A 20,068-nucleotide genomic window follows, 5' to 3' on the forward strand; every position below is an offset into this window, starting at 1 on the left:
CGCATATATGTCTTGAACCTGCGGACCTGTGATTGTTGTTTCTCTTGTACTATACTGCAATATATAGTACAAAAGAAAAATAGCCTACCTAGACTTCACAGGAGAAGCAACATGGTAAATCAATACTCACTGAGATCCATGAAGTAGAAAATGAAGGACTATAAGGTTTAACTTTTCAACTTTTAAAAGGAATCAGTGGATTTAGGACTCTGTAATAGAAAAATGAGGCCCAACTCACAAAAATCTAAAAATAAATAAACTGAATCAATGTTATAATGCACATTTTTCCTTAAAGCACCAAACATTTTTTCTTGCAAATTTATTGTAATTTTATTTAATAAACAGTACAGAGTTAGATTATTTTTGTTTTACACATTAAACTTTTGAATAAGCTTAAATAATTATTGATATAATTAATGCTTCAGTGCAGAGTACATGCTTGTGGCAACTGCCAAAAATACATTGAACCACAATGACGCGATAACCACAGCATTGTTTTCAAGGTAGTTCTCATGGACATATTCCACCATTGACATTATGGCCGTTGTTGTTTCCTCACAGGTGGGCTTTATCTGATCTTCTGGAAGTACAAATCCATAAGTACCATTGTCTCTTAACTCAAAGGTATATGAAAACTTTATTCCAATCTCAGTTGCCCAGTCACCGGATGAACCAGAATCAAAATAATCTACAATGTAAAGAGTGATAGAATGTTCATTATAATGTGATCACAAAATATAGTCTGCATTTTGTTACCCGCAATAGATTTTTACTAAACTCAATGAGAAATTTAACTTTATACATTCTTATATAATTCTGAATTCTGTTCAGTTTTATTTTCCCTTTAGCGAAGACTGGTTAAAAAAAGCATCTATTGTTCCAGAGAACCTGTCCTGTCCTATATTAGGCCAAGTTCAGATGGCTTGATGGTTATGGTTGATATTTGATGGCTCATATATGGACCGTAATGCATAGACTCTTGGTGTTCTTGTTAAGCTCACGCCCGGACTGACTGGCGTGAGCGTGATTAGAGATCCCACTGTACCATGAACCGAGGAGTGCCTGGAGGGGCGTAACTAAGTATCAACCCGATCCGACCAAGGTTGCACGGTGGCTTAGTCGACTCCGTGGACCAAGGAGGAACCGAGCAGGTGCGACTGCAGGTCAGACCCCGGTCACAGTTGTTGACCCACACCGGGGAATGCAGGAATAGGCAGGTTAGACAGGCATACAGGCAGGTGGGTATTGGCAAGTACGGCTGGTATTCAGACAGGTGGGTACTGGCAAGTACGGCTGGTATGTAGACAGGTGGGCACTGGCAAGCACGGCTGGTATGCAGACAGGTGGGCACTGGCAAGCACGGCTGGTAGGCAGACAGGTGGGCACTAGCAAGCACGGCTGGAGTGCAGACCAGGAGGTACTAGCAGGTTGGAGCGCAGGCTGGATAGGGTCCAGTACAGACTGGGAGACAGGTAGAGAGCCGCAGATGCGGTAGACAAGCAGAGTAAAGCAAAACCGCCGGAGCGGAGGACAAGGCAGAGCAGAGAGGAACTGCTGGTGCGGTGAGCAAGCAGAGCGGAGCAAAAAGCGCAGGTGCGGTGGGCAAGGAAGAGCAGAGCGGAACCGCCGGAGGGGTGGACAAGGCAGAGCAGAGAGAAACCGCAGGTGCGGTGGACAAAGCAGAGCAGAGTGGAACCGCTGGAGCGGTGGGCAAGGCAGAGCAGAGAGAAGCCGCCGGAGCGGAGGGCAAGGCAGAGCAGAGAGAAACCATTGGTTCGGTGAGCGAGGCAGAGCAGAGAGAAGCCGCTGGTGTGGTGAGCAAGGCAGAGCAGAGAGAAGCCGCCGGAGCGGTGGGCAAGTCAGAGCAGAGGGAAACCACTGGTGCGGTGAGCAAGGCAGAGCAGACAGAAGCCGCCGGAGCGGTGGGCAAGTCAGAGCAGAGAGAAGCCGCCGGAGCATTGGGTAAGGCAGAGCAGAGAGAAGCCGCCGGAGCGGTGGGAAAGTCAGAGCAGAGAGAAACTGCCAGAGCGGTGGGTAAGGCAGAGCAGAGGGAAACCGTCGGAGCGGTGGGCAAGTCAGAGCAGAGAGAATCCGCCGGAGCGGTGGGCAAGACAGAGCGGAGCGAAACCGCAGGTGCGGTGGACAAGGCAGAGAGGACAAGGCTCTATTCACATGGAACAGACTGGAAAATACAAGAAGATACAGAGGAAGGGAAAAGGGACAAGCAGAACCAGATACACACAAGGTACTTCCCATGAAGTAGCGAGTGGACACAAGACTCAAAAACAGAAGTACAGAGACAACGAGTAGGAGTTAGGTGCAGGATCAGATACTGCAGGAAAAGGGAAGGCACGGACATAGAGACAAACAGGTAACAGGCTGGGATACAAACAGGCTAGGATACAGTTCAGTCAGGAACTGCTACTGCAATGAGATACAAAAACGAGCCTGGGTATACAACCCCCAGAGATGGCGGAAACGGACAAGAAGTCACAGATAACAGGTCTGGGTATGCAGCCCCCAGAGATGGCGGAAACAGACAAGAAGCAGAACTGGACCTGGCAACTTCAGAGCCAAGGAGCACACTGAATGTTAGTGTTGCTCAGGCACCTCCTACTGGGTGGAGGGGGTTTAAATATCCAGTGACTCACAGCAATAGGCTGGAGACGCATTAGGGGTGCGCCCACAGCAGCTATAAGAATCAGGAAGTAACCGGGCCGCCGCCCTAAGCAGCCAGTCAAGAGACATGCACACAGCATGAACGGGAGCAAGATTTGCAGGCTGGACTGACAGGTAAGATTGCAGTCATGCATAGTGGGTGGTGTTGCACTATGCAAGCACGCCACCAGGAATGTTACAGTATCCTCCCCTTTACGCCCCCTCTTCTTTAAGCCAGCAAGGGTCTTCTGCAGAGAATTTGGAGGCCAATCCTTCTGTTCAAGAGGATTACCTCTTCTGTCCATTAGAGGAAACGAAACAGATCTCATCATCTCGGTGACTAGGATGCTTCCTCATATCAAGCCATCCTCAGCAACAGATGAAGTGGGTGAAGTACCAGGAACAGCACACAGGAAAGTCTCTCTCCGTTTGTTATCAGGTAGCACACTGGTGGATTCAGGAGACAACTGGAGGTCCTCCACCTGATTGGAGGGGTGCAGAGACTCGGGGGTAACCACTAGTGTTGAGCCACCCCCGTAGTGTTCGAGTTCGGTTCGGTTCGTCGAACACCCGTGTGTTCGCCGAACTGTTCGTCGAACTGTTCGTCGAACTCCTTCGAACACCGTTAAAACCAATGGCAGGCAAACAAAAACACATAGAAACACATAGAAAACACCTTCAAAGGTGTCCAAAAGCTGACAAACTGCTCAGAAGACACAACTAACACATGGAAAAGTGACAAGTACATATAGTCATGCGAAAAGAAAAGAGGTGGAGGAGTAAAAGGAGGGGGAGACACAGATATAGGCATGTCATGCCCTTCTAAAATCCAAAAAGTGAGAAGCCGAGACGGCCAGTCCGCTCCTGCCCGTGCCACCTCCGTGTCGCCGGGTTTGTGCCAGAGCCGCAGTGAACTCTGACGGCCAGCCCCCCTCTCCCAATACTGGTGCCTGTCCGCTGGTGGGTCGAGAGAGCCCCCCTGTGGTGGAGGCAGCTCTAAGCTTTTTAATTTAAATTGTCCCTCTAATTTGAATGAATACACTTTAAATCCATTTACAAGGATCTATTGGAGGGCAAGTCTCATGCCAGCAGCCGCGTAATTCCAGCTCCAGTAGCGTCCACTAAAGCTGCTGCAGTTAAAAAGCTTTTATAAGGATCGAGCTCGGCTGTCCACCGCAAGGCATCCTAGTGCCAGTCCCAGCCCCTATGCCTTGGGGTGCCTCCTGATGCTCTTCACTAAGTATCCCGTGGTCCCGAAGCATTTCCTTTGAAAAAATTAAGTGTCCAAACTACAGGTGGTGTAGCTTGCTTAACAGCCGGGATAATCCGCTGACTAGCAGACACTGCTACTAGGCACAAAGTATTTCCTGGGCTAGATGCAGTTAAAAATTTGTAAGTAGATACTCTCGTTGGATGCTGAGAAAGCATTCCATAGAGTCTCCTGGCACGCCATATATGATTCTCTTAAAAAGCTTGGGGTAGGGGTCTAGGGGACCCTTTTATAGCCAAAATCACGGCCCTGTATCACAATACGTCACCTAGGCTGAAGATAAATGGAACTGTAGCACCGAGGGCTCGGTTGCTACAGACGTATTGCACCTCACCCAGAGGTGTGATATCTCACTCTCAGATAAGGATGGAGTGTGGATCAGGACCCGACACCTGCATGCATTACACCACATTGCCGTGGGGCAGGGCGACCAATATGCCCCTGAGATGGGCACGACAGTCCCTGTCCCTGGCTGGAGTGGGGGGAGGGAACACTGAGGAAGGGGAACCCTGCAGTGCAGGAGCAGGGAGGAAGCAGTTCCTGGGTGCATTGAGAAGGGAGTATAAAAGGTGGGCACCATCTTAGTTCAGTGCAGAGAAGTCTGAGCAGAAGTGGCAGGGAGCAGGGGCTCTGCATGAGCTCTGCTCCGGAGGCGGGCCTAGTAACAGAGGCCCAGGCCTGCAAGAGGGAGAAGGAAGGAAGAGGAGCGGAGAAGGCTCCAGGAACGAGGAATGAAGGGATCCCAGGGGTGCGGACGGGCGAGTCGCCACCGCACGCCCGAATCCACCTACGTGGAGGGGTCAGGCCAAAGGGGGAGACCGGTCCCCGAACTAGTGGAGGCAGGAAACGACCCTCAGCTAGAAACCGGAGGCTCTGACATTTTATGTGGCGCAGCCCCTTGCTCCACCCGCTAGGAAGGCACCACATAGGGTCAGGGAAACTGGCGCCAAGTTTACCAAGAGGAGGCCCGAGGCAGCCGGACAGAAGTGTTGGTAAGAAAGGCCAGACAAAGGACACACAAAGGGGGTCCTGTGAAGCGCTCCAAAGTTATCTGGGAGTTGTCTGAGCCCCTCACCTGGTGAGCACAGTACGACGTGGGCAGCCGTTACCTGCAGACGTGGTCTGGATAATAAGAACTGTGAGTAAAGGCCCTGAACTGCATCACTGACTCCGTGTCGTTACTGCTGCTGCCCTGCACCATCACCCCCATCCTCCGCATACACTGCCCTGAGGCTATACTCCTCCCGTGGGGAGTTATGCTACGCTCTGCTGCACCCACAACACCAGCCTTAGCGGTCTGCCCTGTAGCGGCGGTTCACTCTGACCGCAATCCACGGGTGGCGTAGTCGGACATTTAAACATCAAAACCACATAAATAGTTCCGCCACTGGTTTGACCGCCCTGAGCCACGGAACCGGATCGCCGCCACGAAGACTACAACCACCAGCATCCACCAAAAAGGGTCCGGCTCCGGGTGTCCCAAGGCCCAGGGGGTGCGTCAGAACATTTTCATCACCTTTCACAATCACCAATGGGACAAGGCAGGGATGTCCTCTGTCCCCTCTCTTATACATCCTAGTGACGGAGCACCTGCTCTCATCAATTCGCCATAACCCCAATATTAGGTGGATTGAGGTGGGAGGCACCGAGTACAAGTGCTCTCTATTTGCTGATGATGTCCTAGTATATATCACTCAATCACATATATCCATCCCTGCTGTTATGGCTGAAATAGATCACTTTGTTACATGGTAAAATTTTAAAATCAATGCAGCGAAGTCTGAGGCCCTCGATGTCTACCTCCCTAAATCCATATAGGATTCCATCCAGTCCAACTTTCCCTTTGCCTGGCCCTCACAGCGTTTCAAATACTTAGGAATTCCTATTCATAGAGACCTCTCCCATCTATGTTATCTTAATTTTGGGCCCTTTATTGAACAATTCCATACAGACCACGGTTGGCAAGTTAGAACTGTAAGATTCACTACGTGAACCACTGGTGTTTTGTGGAAAAGCACATGTACACCGCGTTCCAAATTATTATGCAAAAAGTGTTTAGGAGTGATAAGGGAAGAATTTGTTTGTTTGTCAGTTAAACTCATTGATGGTGATGTGTGTCAGGGCTCTTTATATCACTGTAAGCAATTGCAGACACCTGTGCTAATTAGTTTGGCAGGTGTGTCCAATGAAAGGCAAGACTACTTAAGAAGGCTCTCTCACATTATTAAGCAGCCTACATTTTCTGCCAAAATGGGAAAGAAAAAGGATGTGTCGGCTGCTGAGAAGCAACAAATTGTGGAGTGTTTAGGTCAAGGCATGACTACAATCAACATTGTGCGATGATCAGGATGAAGTGTCTTGGCAATCAAGAAGTATGTAGCTGATTCACAGTACACACGTGTGCGTGCTGATAAGGGCAAATTGAGGACTCTTTCCTACAGGCAATTACGTCAGGTTGAAACAGCAGCGGCAAAAAAGCCTTGTCATAGCAGCAGACAAGTTTTTGAAGCTGCTTGTGCCTCCAACGTCCCCCGAACAACAAGATGCAGGGTCCTTCAGAGGTTTGCAGCTGTGCATATGCCATCCTGTCGACCTCCTCTATCCACTTCACACAAGCAGAAACGGCTCCAGTGGGCCAAACATTACATGAAGACTGATTTCAAAACTGTTTTGTTCACGGATGAGTGCCGTGCAGCGCTCGATGGTCCAGATGAATGGAGTGGAGGATGGCTGGTTGATGGACACGCCACGCAAACACGGCTACAGCGCCAACAAGGAGGAGGTGGAGTAATGTTTTGGGCTGGAATCATGGGGAGAGAGATTGTCGGCCCCTTTAGGATCCCTGAAGGCGCTAAAGATGAACTCCATAATGTATGTGGATTTTCTCAAACAGCACTTCCTGCCATGGTTCAAGAAGAAGAACCGTGTATTTCACAGCAAGATCATTTTTCTGCATGATAATGCACCATCTCATGCTGCACATAAAACATCTGCATCTCTGGCTGATATGGGCATAAAAGGGGACAAACTTATGGTGTGACCCCCATGCTCCCCTGACCTCTACCCCATTCAGAACCTTTGGAGCATCATTAAAAGGAGTGTCTATGATGGCGGGAGGCAGTTCACATCTAAGCAACAGCTCTGGGAGGGTATTCTGTCCTCATGCAAAACAATTGAAGCAGAAACCATCCAAAACCTGACAAATTCAATGGACGAGAGAGTTCAGAAGCTCCTTTCGAACAAGGGGTCCTATGTGAAAATGTAACATCACCTAGAATAAAGTTTTGAGTTGAAAACTGTTTGATTTCAGTTTCTAACAACCTGCTAATGCTTATAATTTCAAAAATGACCATTTTTTTGGTCTTTATTAAAATGAAAAGGTTGATCGAAAAGTTTGGGGGATCTAAGAGTGTGGCAACCCAGTAGTCATGATTACTTGGAATTCTGACAATATGAGGGTCATGCTGCAGGTAATGCAGCAAGAAGGCACTTATGTGTCTTGCGCATCTCGGAGCCCCAAAATTATTTTCCGGGCTAGATGCAGCTAAAAATTATTTTTAATTTTAAATCTGGTGAAGCTTATTATAGATGGCCTAATAGGATCAGTGCTGCACACTGCTACAAAGCCCAAATTATTTTCCAGTCAAGATACAGATAAACATGATTAGTAATTTGAAAGCTTAAAACGGTTGGTAGGGTGATTTTAACCAATCATCAAGCTTTTACTCTCCCCAGGATGACACAGGGGTAGAAAAGTCGTTTCGGATCCATGATTTGTTCATCTTTATGAACGTGAGTCTGTCTACATTATCAGTGGAGAGCCGCGTGCGCTTATCTGTCAGCACACCACCAGCAGCGCTGAACACACGTTCAGACAGAACGCTGGCTGCGGGGCATGACAAGATCTCCAAGGCATAAGTGGCTAGCTCCGGCCATTTATCCAGATTGGAAGCCCAAAAAGAGCAAGGGTCCAGTGACACAGTCGTGGCTTCAATGTTTACTTGGAGATACTCCTGTACCATCGTCTCTAGGCGTTGACTATGTGTCAGACTTCTTGTCTCCTGTGGCCTTGCAAAGGATGGGCTAAAAAAGTGGTGAAATGATTCCGCAAAATTGATGTTACCAGCAGATACTGTGGTTCTGTTACGGTTTGAGTGCTGAACACTTGACGGTCCCACGGTTGGCAAGTTGGAACTGTGAGATTCACTACGTGCACCACTGGTATTTTGTGGAAAAGCACATGTAAGATTCTGCAACAGTCTCTGCTGATACTCCTGCATGCGTGCATCCCTTTCTATGGCAGGAATAATTTCTGCAAATTTACTTTTGTACCGGGGATCTAACAGTGTGGCAACCCAGTAGTCAGGATTATTTCTAATTCTCACAATTCGAGGGTCATGTTGCAGGTAGTGCAGCAAGAAGGCACTCATGTGTGTTGCGCATCCAGGAGCACCAAGTCCCTGTTGTGTTGGTGGCGAGGTAACAATCATGCTTCCTTCCTCTGTCCTCTCCCCCCAACCTCACACAACAGAAATGTGATCAAGGTCTCCCTCATCTGATGAGTCTTCCATCAGTTCGTCCTCCACTTCTTCCTGGGCTCCTGCACCTTCCTCACTAGTTTGGCTGCTACCATGCGCCCTGGTAAAACCATCTCCCCCACCCTCACATGCCTGCCGCCTTGGTGCTGCCGACCGTCTGGACCTTGCAGATGTTAGCCCTTCCGCATACAACTCCTCCTCCTCTACTTCCTCCACCTCCTCTTGTGCCACCACCTGACTCCGAATTCTGTTTAACATGTGCTCCAGCATGTAAATCACCGGAATAGTCATGCTGATAATGGCATCGTCAGCACTAAACATCTTCGTCGCCATTTCAAAACTGTGCAGAAGGGTGCATAGGTTCCTGATCTGAGACCACTCCTCCAGCGTGATTTGCCCCACCTCTGAATCTCGTTGGCCCAGGCTATACGTCAGAACGTATTGCACCAGGGCTTGTCGGTGCTGCCACAGTCGCTGCAACATGTGCAGAGTTGAATTCTACCGGGTAGGCACATCGCATTTTAGCCGGTGAAGTGGCAGGCCCAACGACTTCTGTAGAGATGTAAGTCGCTGAGCTGCGGGATGCGAACGGCGGAAGTGAGCACACAGCGACCATGCCCTCTGCAGAAGGCCATCTAGTCTGGGATAGTGGGCTAAAAATTGCTGGACAACCAGGTTCAACACGTGAGCCATACAAGGCACGTGTGTGACATTGCCCCGGCGAAGGGCCGCACCCAGGTTTGCAGCATTGTCGCACACGGCCTTCCCTGGTTTCAGGTCCAGTGGAGACAACCATTCATGAAATTGGTTCTCCAGAGCTGACCACAACTCCTCAGCTGTGTGACTCACATTTCCCAGACATTTCAATGTAAAAACCGCCTGATGACGTTGAGCCCTACTGCCAGCATAGTAAGGAGGTGTGCAGGATCCCTTCTGCGCAGTTAGAAAGCTTGTGGCATGACCAGACAGGCTTTGGGTGCAGGTGGAAGACCGAGAGGAGGTTGAGGAGGCAGAAGCAGTGGAGGAACTTTGACATAAAGAGGATTGACGCACAACTCGTGGGGACGGCAAGACTTGGACAGCAGCCCCTTGTCCTGCTGTCACCATAGTTACCCAGTGCCCAGTCAGCGACATGTAACGCCCCTGTCCATGCCTACTCGTCCAAGTGTCTGTGGTGAAATGCACCCTGTCACACACAGAGTTTCTCAAAGAAGCGGTGATGTTGTGTGCGACATGCTGGTGGAGCGCAGGCACACCTTTCTTTGAGAAGTAGTGCCGACTGGGCATCTGGTACTGGGGCACTGCGACGGACATAAGGTCTCGAAAATCCTCTGTGTCCACCAGGCGGAAAGGCAGCATTTCTGTAGCCAAGAGCTTGCAGATGGTGAAATTCAACCTCTTAGCTTTCTCATGGCTAGGAGGAAATGGTCTTTTACTTGTCCACATCTGAGGGACCGAGGGCTGGCTATTGTGCTTAGACGGGGTTGATAAGGGTGTCCCCGGCAAACTGCCGGTCTGTGAGGAAGATGCAGGCGGACATGTTAGGTTGCCTTGATCCAAAGGTGGTGCTATCGATGTCGGACAGCGCTCAACACCAGCTGGTGTTACCACCTCCAAAGAAAATGATGACCTGCCAATCACGCTGGCTGTTGCGGGTAAAGAGGTGGCAGGTCTGCGCCCCAAAACAGGTGTGACTGCTGTTCCCCCAGTCACAGAGGATGAAGAGGCCGCGGATGCACAAGATATGGCAGACGGTGATTGGCCCGGCCGGCTAGGCCGCATTGTAGCTCACTGAGCTTCCCACTGCAACTTATGCTTCATGTCCATGTGCCGGTTCATGCATGAAGTACTCAAACTATGTATTTTTTGGCCTCTACTTAGCTTTTGCTGACAAATGTTACAGATAACACGAGTTGGGTCATCTTTATCGATCTGAAAAAATGCCCAGGCTATGCAAGGCTTAGCACCCATGCGACCTGAAGAGCCACCACGACTTGTGGTGAGAGGCAGAGTTGTGTTTGAGGATGCAGTTGTTGACGTGCTTCCAGTACTACGTCTCTGTCCAGGAAGGCGCAACCTGACCTTGTCGTCACTAGCATCTTCCTCCACCTCCTCTGCTGACCTCATCTCTTGGCTGACTGTGGGTTGACAGTAAGTGGGATCTCCGACCTCATCATCATCACCCTGTGCGTTATCACACCCGTCGTCCTCAGAGCCAACCTGTTCCTGCCCTGACAAAAAACTAAAGTTGTCGCTCCAATCAGGTATTTGAGTCTTATCATCGTCTTCCTCATTGTCTCCACCAACAGGAGTTACAGTTTGGGAATGAGGGTCTACATTATGGTCAGAACCTTCTGCGTCTGGTCCTGGATCCGACTCATAAAGATTCTGGGCATCAGTGCAGATCATTTCCTCGTCTGGATTCACAGAAGCGCTGGAGTCGACCTCTGATTCCCAGGCTATAGTATGAGTAAACAGCTCTGCAGACTCAACCATCTGTTCTACCTCATACTCAGACGGGCAGCTGGAGATTTGGGAGCTGTGAGGAAGCAAGTGCGATTTGGGTGACACCTTTGAGGACTGGAGTATTTGTGATGTTGAAGTTGATGTGGAGGAGAGCCCACTTAAAGGAGCACTTGATATCCGTTGAAGCACCTGCTGTTTTTGTGCCTCATCTGGAATTTGTAGCGATTGGCGTGGCCGTAAGAAAGGGATCTTATCACATTGTCCGCTAAAAGAAGTAGACATTTTAGTTTGGCTGGAAGATGGTCTTTCTTCTGCACCTACCCCACGGACACAACCTTTTTTCCCCTTCCCAACACGCCTATTCCCCTTTCCACCAGCAGCAGGCCTTTTTCCACTCATTTTGGTGGTTAACTAATTCACAACTCTGGAGTTGTTTGCACAAAAAAACAATGGATGGTAACCGAGCAGAGCTGAGTGGCCAAACTGTGGTATTAGGCCAAAACTATTGGCTGGGCTAGATGCAGAAAAAAATTATTTTTAATTTGCAACCTGATGGAGGTCAGTATAGATGGACTAATAGAACAAGTCCCACACGCTGCTAGAAGCCCAAATATTTTTTCAGAGATAAATGAAGAAAAAAATTATTTTTAATTTGCAACCTGATGGAGGTCAGTATAGATGGACTAATAGACCAAGTCCCACACACTGCTATAAGCCCAAATATTTTTTCAGAGCTAGATGCAGAAAAAAATTATTTTTAATTTGCAACCTGATGGAGGTCAGTATAGATGGACTAATAGACCAAGTCCCACACACCGCTAGAAGCCCAAATATTTTTTCAGAGCTAGATGCAGAAATTTTTTTTATTCAATTTGCAACCTGATGGAGGTCAGTATAGATGGACTAATAGACCAAGTCCCACACACTGCTAGAAGCCCAAATATTTTTTCAGAGCTAGATGCAGAAAATTTTTTTATTCAATTTGCAACCTGATGGAGGTCAGTATAGATGGACTAATAGACCAAGTCCCACACACTGCTAGAAGCCCAAATATTTTTTCAGAGCTAGATGCAGAAAAAAATTATTTTTAATTTGCAACCTGATGGAGGTCAGTATAGATGGACTAATAGACCAAGTCCCACACACTGCTAGAAGCCCAAATATTTTTTCAGAGCTACATGCAGAAAAAAAATATTTTTAATTTGCAACCTGATGGAGGTCAGTATAGATGGACTAATAGAACAAGTCCCACACGCTGCTAGAAGCCCAAATATTTTTTCAGAGAGAAATGAAGAAAAAAATTATTTTTAATTTGCAACCTGATGGAGGTCAGTATAGATGGACTAATAGACCAAGTCCCACACACTGCTAGAAGCCCAAATATTTTTTCAGAGCTAGATGCAGAAAAAAATTATTTTTAATTTGCAACCTGATGGAGGTCAGTATAGATGGACTAATAGACCAAGTCCCACACACTGCTAGAAGCCCAAATATTTTTTCAGAGCTAGATGCAGAAAATTTTTCTATTCAATTTGCAACCTGATGGAGGTCAGTATAGATGGACTAATAGACCAAGTCCCACACACTGCTAGAAGCCCAAATATTTTTTCAGAGCTAGATGCAGAAAAAAATTATTTTTAATTTGCAACCTGATGGAGGTCAGTATAGATGGACTAATAGACCAAGTCCCACACACTGCTAGAAGCCCAAATATTTTTTCAGAGCTACATGCAGAAAAAAATTATTTTTAATTTGCAACCTGATGGAGGTCAGTATAGATGGACTAATAGAACAAGTCCCACACGCTGCTAGAAGCCCAAATATTTTTTCAGAGATAAATGAAGAAAAAAATTATTTTTAATTTGCAACCTGATGGAGGTCAGTATAGATGGACTAATAGACCAAGTCCCACACACTGCTAGAAGCCCAAATATTTTTTCAGAGCTAGATGCAGAAAAAAATTATTTTTAATTTGCAACCTGATGGAGGTCAGTATAGATGGACTAATAGACCAAGTCCCACACACTGCTAGAAGCCCAAATATTTTTTCAGAGCTAGATGCAGAAAAAAATTATTTTTAATTTGCAACCTGATGGAGGTCAGTATAGATGGACTAATAGAACAAGTCCCACACGCTGCTAGAAGCCCAAATATTTTTTCAGAGATAAATGAAGAAAAAAATTATTTTTAATTTGCAACCTGATGGAGGTCAGTATAGATGGACTAATAGAACAAGTCCCACACGCTGCTAGAAGCCCAAATATTTTTTCAGAGATAAATGAAGAAAAAAATTATTTTTAATTTGCAACCTGATGGAGGTCAGTATAGATGGACTAATAGACCAAGTCCCACACACCGCTAGAAGCCCAAATATTTTTTCAGAGCTAGATGCAGAAAAAAATTATATTCAGTTTGCAACCTGATGGAGGTCAGTATAGATGGACTAATAGAATGATGCTATGCCCAAAAGATTTTACTTCACTAGGTGCAGTAAAAAAATTGGTATTCTATACACAGGTGGTATATCTTGCAACACAGATAGGCTACTCCACTGACTAACACACTCTGCAATAGGCCAAAAAGGATTAGCTTTGCTAGATTCAGCCAAATGCTGTGAAAAAAACTTGCACAGCACTGGCACAGACCTGCCTGGCAAAAACTGATAGGAACTGATGTAACCTAGTCCTGAAAAGGACTCCAATTACAATTAGTCTTTACTCCCACAATCTATCTATTTAAGAGCACAGACCTGCCTGATAAAAGTCGTAGGAAATGCTGTAACCTAGTCCTTAAAAGGACTGCAATCACAACTATTCCCTACTCCCAAGCTATCTGTATATTTGTGCGAAAATTGGCTTGAAATTAACAAGGTATAGCGCACACAGCAACAGCGGTGCCGTCTAACACGCAGCTGCAGCAGTGAGAAAATGGTGGCGACGGGGAAAATGGCTTGGTCTTATAGGGCAAGGACATGTGACATACACTGCCAATCACACATGCCCTTGCTTGTGTGAAAAAAAGCACTTCGCTCCGTGTGTGCGCTGCTGATAGGCTGACAGATTGCACCTCCCCACTGCAAATGCGGGAAAGAGAAAAAAAAATGGAGATCTTCATTGTTCCTGCAGAGATCCATCCCCTGCCCCTCCCTCCGCCCCGCTGTTCACTCAAACTGCGTATTAACATTAATTTTCATCATTACTGAGAAAAAATCCAGTTATGATTTTGGTGCACGAACAGTTATCGAACATAACCTCGAACAGCCGAATTTTTCTCAAATTGTTCGTGTTCGCCGACCGGCTCGAACACCGCCCAAAACAGCTCGAATTTGAGATTGGCGAACAGTTCGAGTAGAACAACGCTCATCTCTAGTAACCACCACCTTGACGTTCACTTTGTCAAGCTTACTGAATGAAGTGGGCGGCGTACCAGGTACCAGGTATAGGAAAGTCTCTCTCCGTTTATCAGGTAACACCCCGGGAAATTCACGAGACAACTGGAGGTCCTCCGCCTGGTTGGAGGGGTGCAGAGACTCGGGGTAATCACTGCTTCGATGTACACTTTGCCATGTTTACTGGATGAAGTGGGCGAAGTACCAGCTACAGGGTGTAGGAAAGTCTCTCTCACTTTGTTATCAGGTAGCACCCCGGAGGATTTGGGAGACAACTGGAGGTCCTCCGCCTGGTTGGAGGGGTGCAGAGACTCGGGGGTAAACACCGCCTTGATGAACGCAGGACCAGATTTATTAGAGACGGAGGGTCCTTGCTTTAGGACCATCTTCAGACTGGTTTCAGAGATGACTTGTCTCTAAGGCGTGACGGTACCTGAAGCCAGATCATTGGTACAATCGTCGAGACTGTATGGGGACAACGCCTCCACTTCTCTTCCTTCGGAGACTTCAGCGCACAGCGAGTCAGCGACTAGCAGATCTGGTGAAGAAGAAGAAGAAACTGCTGACTGTCCTGAAGATGTGGGGACTGGACACCCCTTGTACCTTAGCAGTCCCCCAGGATACACCATGCAGGATCTCCAGACAAGAGCGGGCACTAGATCTCTCGGCTCTGGACGACCTGTGGGTAAGCCAGTCAGCACCTGGAATGTGAACTTCTTCATATGTAATGCTCCAATCTGGAGCTTAATTTGTACAGACATATTTTGACTGTTTCTGAGTAGGGCTCGTCCTTCTGCTGACAATGCCCAAACTGGCATTTGGAGTTGTCGGACGGGAATCAGACACTGACTCTTCAAGGCTTTAAGCCCGAAACTTCCGGTTAATCTGAGGCCTTCACTAGCCACGGAGACAGTCATGGTCATCAGTGGAGAGGAAACATCAACGCCAAGGGCAGCCTCTCCTACCGGCCTAATGTCTTGGAAATCTCCAATCTTCGCTGGACAAAGACCGTCAGGGGGTCCCAAACCACCGCAGTGGGACCGCAATCCAATTTTGTGACTGAGTTCTGGCTTCTGCTTTGCCTGACGAACATAGTCATCCTTCATGGATTCTGTGCGGAAAGCTGCCTATACAGGCTGGGGAACAGGAGGTCTTTGGGAGGACAGAACCTGGCGTGATGGTTTACCTCTATGCCTTGCACGTCTGGACTGCCTCTTGAGGTTGGGAAGAGAAGTATTCTGTGGAGAATAGTCATCCTGTGTGGATTCTGGGTGGGCAGCAGTCTCTTCGGGCTGGAGGACTGGTAGGCTACCTACACACATTACCCATCGGGGCTGCTCCGGGATATTGGGAAGGGAAGCTTTAGCAGAGGCTTCAGGATTAGGGTCATCGAAGACCATTAGAAAGGCCACCATGAAGGCCTGCAGGTCAAAGATGATAGGATCCCATGCTTCCCATAGGGGGGTGATCCTTTTCTAGGCATCACCCGCTAGGTAGGACATCATGAATGCTACTTTAACCCGATCAGTAGGAAAATAGTGAGCATAGAACTTGAAATGCAGCATGCATTGCTGTACAAATGCACAGATACATTTTGGATCCCCATAGTTCCGTGGTGGATCCGCAGGAACGAGTGCTGATAGATCCATTTGGGATGGTGCATAAATCGCCTGGGCCATAGCTTGAGAATTTTTTTTTTCTTGGTGTACGTATTCGCCATGCAAGGATTCAAAATGTCTCTGAGAGTGAAAGGCCGTGGGACTCAACCGGAACCATGGCCTGAGCAAACTGTTACGCTCGCGACCGGACTGACTGGCGTGAGCGTGAGTAGTGATCCCACTGTACCCTGAACCGAGGAGTGCCTGGAGGGGCGTAACTAAGTATCAACCCGATCCGACCAAGGTCGCACGGCAGCTTAGTCGACTCCGTGGACCAAGGAGGAACCGAGCAGAGGGACCAGTGCAACTCCAGGTCAGACCCCGGTCACAGTTTTTGACCCACACCGGGGAATGCAGGAACAGGCAGGTTAGACAGGCATACAGGCAGGAGGGTATTGGCAAGTACGGCTGGTATGCAGACAGGTGGGTACTGGCAAGTACGGCTGGTATGCAGACAGGTGGGCACTGGCAAGCATGGCTGGTATGCAGATAGGTGGGCACTGGCAAGCACGGCTGGTATGCAGACAGGGAGATACTGGCAAACACGGCTGGAGTGCAGACCGGGAGGTACTAGCAGGTTGGAGCGCAGGCTGGATAGGGTCTAGTACAGACTGGGAGACAGGTACAGAGACGCAGATGCGGTAGACCAGCAAAGTAAAGCGAAACCGCCGGAGCGGAGGACAAGGCAGAGCAGAGAGGAACTGCTGGTGCGGTGAGCAAGCAGAGCGGAGCGAAAAACGCAGGTGCGGTGGGCAAGGCAGAGCAGAGCGGAACCGCCGGAGCGGTGGACAAGGCAGAGCAGAGATAAACCACAGGTGCGGTGGACAAGGCAGAGCAGAGCGGAACCGCCGGAGCGGTGGGCAAGGCAGAGCAGAGAGAAGCCTCCAGAGTGGTGGGCAAGTCAGAGCAGAGAGAAACCGCTGCTGTGGTGAGCAAGGCAGAGCAGAGAGAAGCCGCCAGAGCGGTGGGCAAGTCAGAGCAGAGAGAAGCCGCCGGAGCGGTGTGCAAGTCAGAGCAGAGAGAAGCCGCCGGAGCGGTGGGTTAGTCAGAGCAGAGGGAAGCCGCCAGAGCGGTGGGTAAGGCAGAGAAGAGGGAAACCGCCGGAGCGGTGGGCAAGTCAGAGCAGAGAGAAACCGCCGGAGCGGTGGGTAAGACAGAGCTAAGCGAAACCACAGGTGCGGTGGACATGGCAGAGAGGACAGGGCTCTGTTCACATGGAACAGACTGGAAAATACAAGAAGATATGGAGGAAGGTAAAAGGGACAAGCAGAACCAGATACACACAAGGTACTTCCTATGAAGTAGCGAGTGGACACAAAACTCAAAAACAGAAGTACAGAGACAACGAGTAGGAGTTAGGTGCAGGTTCAGATACTGCAGGAAAAGGGAAGGTACGGACATAGAGACAAACAGGTAACAGGCTAGGATACAGTTCAGACAGGATCTGCTACTGCAACAAGATACAAGAACGAGCCTGGGTATACAGCCCCCAGAGATGGCGGAAACGGACAAGAAGTCACAGATAACAGGTCTGGGTATGCAGCCCCCAGAGATGGCGGAAACAGACAAGAAGCAGAACTGGACCTGGCAACTTCAGAGTCAAGGAGCACACTGAATGTTAGTGTTGCTCAGGCACCTCCTACTGGGTGGAGGGGGTTTAAATATCCAGTGACTCACAGCAATAGGCTGGAGACACATTAGGGGTGCGCCCACAGCAGCTATAAGAATCGGGAAGTAACCGGGCCGCCGCCCTAAGCAGCCAGTCAAGAGACATGCACACAGCATGAACTGGAGCAACATTTGCAGGCTGGACTGACAGGTAAGATTGCGGTCTTGCATAGTGGGACGTGGTGCACTATGCAAGCACGTCGCCAGGGATGTTACAGTTCTGACCCATGTTTAGCTTCATACATGCCCATTAGGCTGTAAATTCAGGTTGGAAAACCCAAGAACGATCTGTGCATTCCAGTCCTTATATAGACCATGAAATATAGCTATTAATTACCACAATGTCCAAATAATCGAGTTAATGGCACTTCAAATAGGCAATTCATCCCCTATGCTGGTAAAAATTAGGGGATGCCTCATGTAGGGGACACTAAAAACTCCTGACAGTAATCAGTATGCAGATATTATATGAAGTAGCTATTGGTGAAACATGCCTCGTGGTGAGGGGACGCTACACCTGTTTAACCCGCCTTTACACTGTCTTCAGGTAATTATGATGGCAAATTTGGCATTTCTACATAAGTTAATGTAATTGTGTTTCTGCACTATGTTGTATATGCTTTTACATCCTCTATCAATATATGGGTTGTATTCTCATTAGCATTCACTTTGTATGAGGATATATCAGGTGTGTCACCACACACTACATTTGCTATATAACTACCCAGCTGAATGTGACCTTTGAGGAATCTGCTCTTAAAATATTTTTAGAATAGTATTCTTCATGGAAACTGCTGTTATCCAAGAATTGTTTCTTGAATATATATTTATTTCTGCTGATTGTGCCCATTATATATTTTGTTTTGGTATGCATGTAATTGTATGGTCTGGATCTGTATACGCACATCTCTTACCATTTCTAATCTGTGGTGCGCACGTCGTTTCCTGCACTCGCCCAATGCTGCCCGGCATCTGTGTGTCTCCGGCGCCTTTCCGGAAGCCTGGGGATTCCTGATGGCCAGGGTTGGATGGGTGATGCAGCCGACGAGGTGCGCGTGCGCCAGGGACACAGCGCTACTGGATGGCTGCCGGTCACGTGGGATACCATGGATATATACCATGGATACATAAAGATCCTTTTCTGGAATAGCATACTACACCTCCCCTTGAGAAAGCAACAATTTCATCACACGAAATGCACATCAGGGGTCCTGATGGGGGTTCTCCCCCACCTAGTGTTTTCACTCTGGCCCTGTCTGCACTTGGGTAAGAATGCTCAGTTATTGTTTTCAAACTGCCACTGGGCACAACGTTATATATTGACCATGATTATATTCTGAGCACTATTTCCCTTGTGGCTGTCCTGCCAGTATATTTCTCAGTATCCTTCTTTGATACATTTAACCCATAATCGGATATTGATCTTTTTGTGTATTGCATCAAGGAATTTGTTTACATACAGGCTAACTTTGCAGGCCTAGCACTCTTATCTCATTTGTCTGCTTTTTAATGATTTTACTACAAGTATGTCTTTTTTGTACTTAATAAAAATGTCTTTTTATTTGATACCATATACTTCCTCTCCTACTTTTTGGTTTATATAGTTATTAGAGTCGTTCTTTCATGGGTCATGGCATTTATTCATGATGCTGTGGACCCTTTATCATGTTATGGGTTCTCTGTTTCTTACATTTGCTATATTGTAGTTCTTACAGAGCTGAACCCTTATGACTCATGGTGGCCATTTTGAAGTCGGCCATTTTGGATCCAAATTTGTTTTTTTCAATGGGAAGAGGGTCATGTGACACATCAAACCTATTGAGAATTCCATAAGAAAAACAATGGTGTGCTTGGTTTTAACGTAACTTTATTGTTTCATGAGTTATTTCTCTTTGTTTACAGCCACTGACATGTCACAGAGGTTAACACGTGAGGAGCAGATAGAAATTGTGTTGATGTCTGGTGAACGCAATACCCAGGTCATTGCAGCAGATTTCAATGCAATACACCCTATGAGACCACCCATCTCCCATGCTACAGTTAGCAAACCGCTTGCCAAATTTCGTGAAACAGGTTCAGTGTTGGATTTGCCAAAATGTGTTTGCAAGAAAACTGTCACTAATGATGAAACATCAGTGGCTGTCCTAGCTTCATTCAGCAAGAGCCCACAGCGTAGCACTCGCCGCATGTCACTGGTATCAGTCGAGCATCCCTTCGGCGGATATTAGCTACTCACAAATGGCACCCTTACAAAATCCAGCTGTTGCAGCATCTCAACGAGGATGACTCAGATCGGCGCACTGAATTTCAGAATGGGCAAAACAAAAATTGGAACAGGACCCTCAGTTTACACAGAACATTATGTTCAGTGATGATGAGGCAAACTTTTTTGTGAATGGTGAAGTTAACAAACAAAACCACC

The 20,068-nt window shown here is 47.7% G+C and overlaps 1 protein-coding gene across 1 annotated transcript in view; it reads right to left on the reverse strand.

Annotated features, from left to right (window-relative positions):
* Positions 1-302: 302 nt before the first annotated feature.
* LOC141161492 (carboxypeptidase O-like) overlaps positions 303-20,068 on the reverse strand; it is a 421,709-nt gene continuing 401,943 nt past the window's right edge. The window contains exon 11 of the mRNA XM_073646335.1: positions 303-688. Coding sequence (XP_073502436.1) covers positions 414-688 — 275 coding nt within the window. The 3' untranslated portion in view covers positions 303-413. The remainder of the gene's footprint in view (positions 689-20,068) is intronic.

Source organism: Phyllobates terribilis, unplaced genomic scaffold, assembly GCF_046119375.1.
Source record: "Phyllobates terribilis strain yellow unplaced genomic scaffold, ASM4611937v1 Scaffold_9__5_contigs__length_417890890, whole genome shotgun sequence".
Classification (NCBI taxonomy): Eukaryota; Metazoa; Chordata; class Amphibia; order Anura; family Dendrobatidae; genus Phyllobates; species Phyllobates terribilis.